Below are 905 nucleotides of genomic sequence, written 5' to 3' on the forward strand. Positions count from 1 at the left end.
GAAGGAGGGGGGGTGAGGGCCGCGGTACAGCCGCCAATCGCCCCTCAGTTGGGATTTCTCCTCTGAGGAGGGGGCGGCAGGCTTGGCGTCCTCCTCCTTCTGCTCCGTCTCCGGGCTGGTCTTGCTGCCCCCGGCCGCCTCCTTTTGCTCACCTGACTGCCTGCGAAGCGGAGAGAGGGGGTGAGTGCCCAGCTGGGTACTGCCCAACAGGCTGCACCCGCCTGTCAGCTCTGCTCTCCCTCTGCTACATAGCTCTCCTCCCCCCCGGCCCCAAACCTGGGGGATCCTCAGGACAGGCCAGTGTTTGCCCCCAGAGGGGTCCCCAGCAGAGAGGAGTGGGCAGCTGCAGCCCCCAAGCAGCTGCAGTGGAGAAATGGCCCTGGGGGAGCAGAGGGATGGGGGGAAGGAGAGGGGACAGCCCAAACTTTCACCTTCCCAGGAATTTGTGGTCACACCGTGGCTTGACCATGAACCGTGTGAAGGTGCCACCACCACCGGCTGACTTGCCAGGTCTATGGGGGGGGACTCGCTGTCACGGCTTGGGGGATGCTCAGAAGGATGGTGGGACTGAGATGTCCTAACAGCACCCCATCTCCCCGCTCTGGTACCTCCTGGTGCCACCCAGCACTATGGGGTGCTCATGGGAGGAGGTTGGACAAAATGGGGTTTGCTGGAGAGGGACGGGACCTGGATGGGGACAAACTCACCGGCACGTAGCTGTACAGGGTGCCCAGCAGATGCTTGGGGGCACTGACGAGGGTCCCGCCGAGAGCATCCACCGTCTCCATGGCCTTGGACAGCCTGCGGGGGGTGAAGAGGATCAACCCCTCCGCCGCGTCCCAGGCCACGGCCGGGACCTTCTTCACGCTGGAGATGCCGGAGGCACAGGCGGGTTGCCCGTTGGG

General features: G+C 65.0%; 1 protein-coding gene across 1 annotated transcript in view; it reads right to left on the reverse strand.

Annotated features, from left to right (window-relative positions):
* Window positions 1–6: 6 nt before the first annotated feature.
* Window positions 7–905, reverse strand: part of PLIN1 (perilipin 1) — a gene marked incomplete at its 3' end in the record, with an annotated part of 5264 nt that continues 4365 nt past the window's right edge. The window contains 2 exon segments of the mRNA XM_009330886.1: window positions 7–160; window positions 700–903. Coding sequence (XP_009329161.1) covers window positions 7–160; window positions 700–903 — 358 coding nt within the window.

The sequence above is a fragment of the Pygoscelis adeliae genome, unplaced genomic scaffold (assembly GCF_000699105.1).
Source record: "Pygoscelis adeliae isolate BGI_AS28 unplaced genomic scaffold, ASM69910v1 Scaffold318, whole genome shotgun sequence".
NCBI classification, from domain to species: Eukaryota; Metazoa; Chordata; class Aves; order Sphenisciformes; family Spheniscidae; genus Pygoscelis; species Pygoscelis adeliae.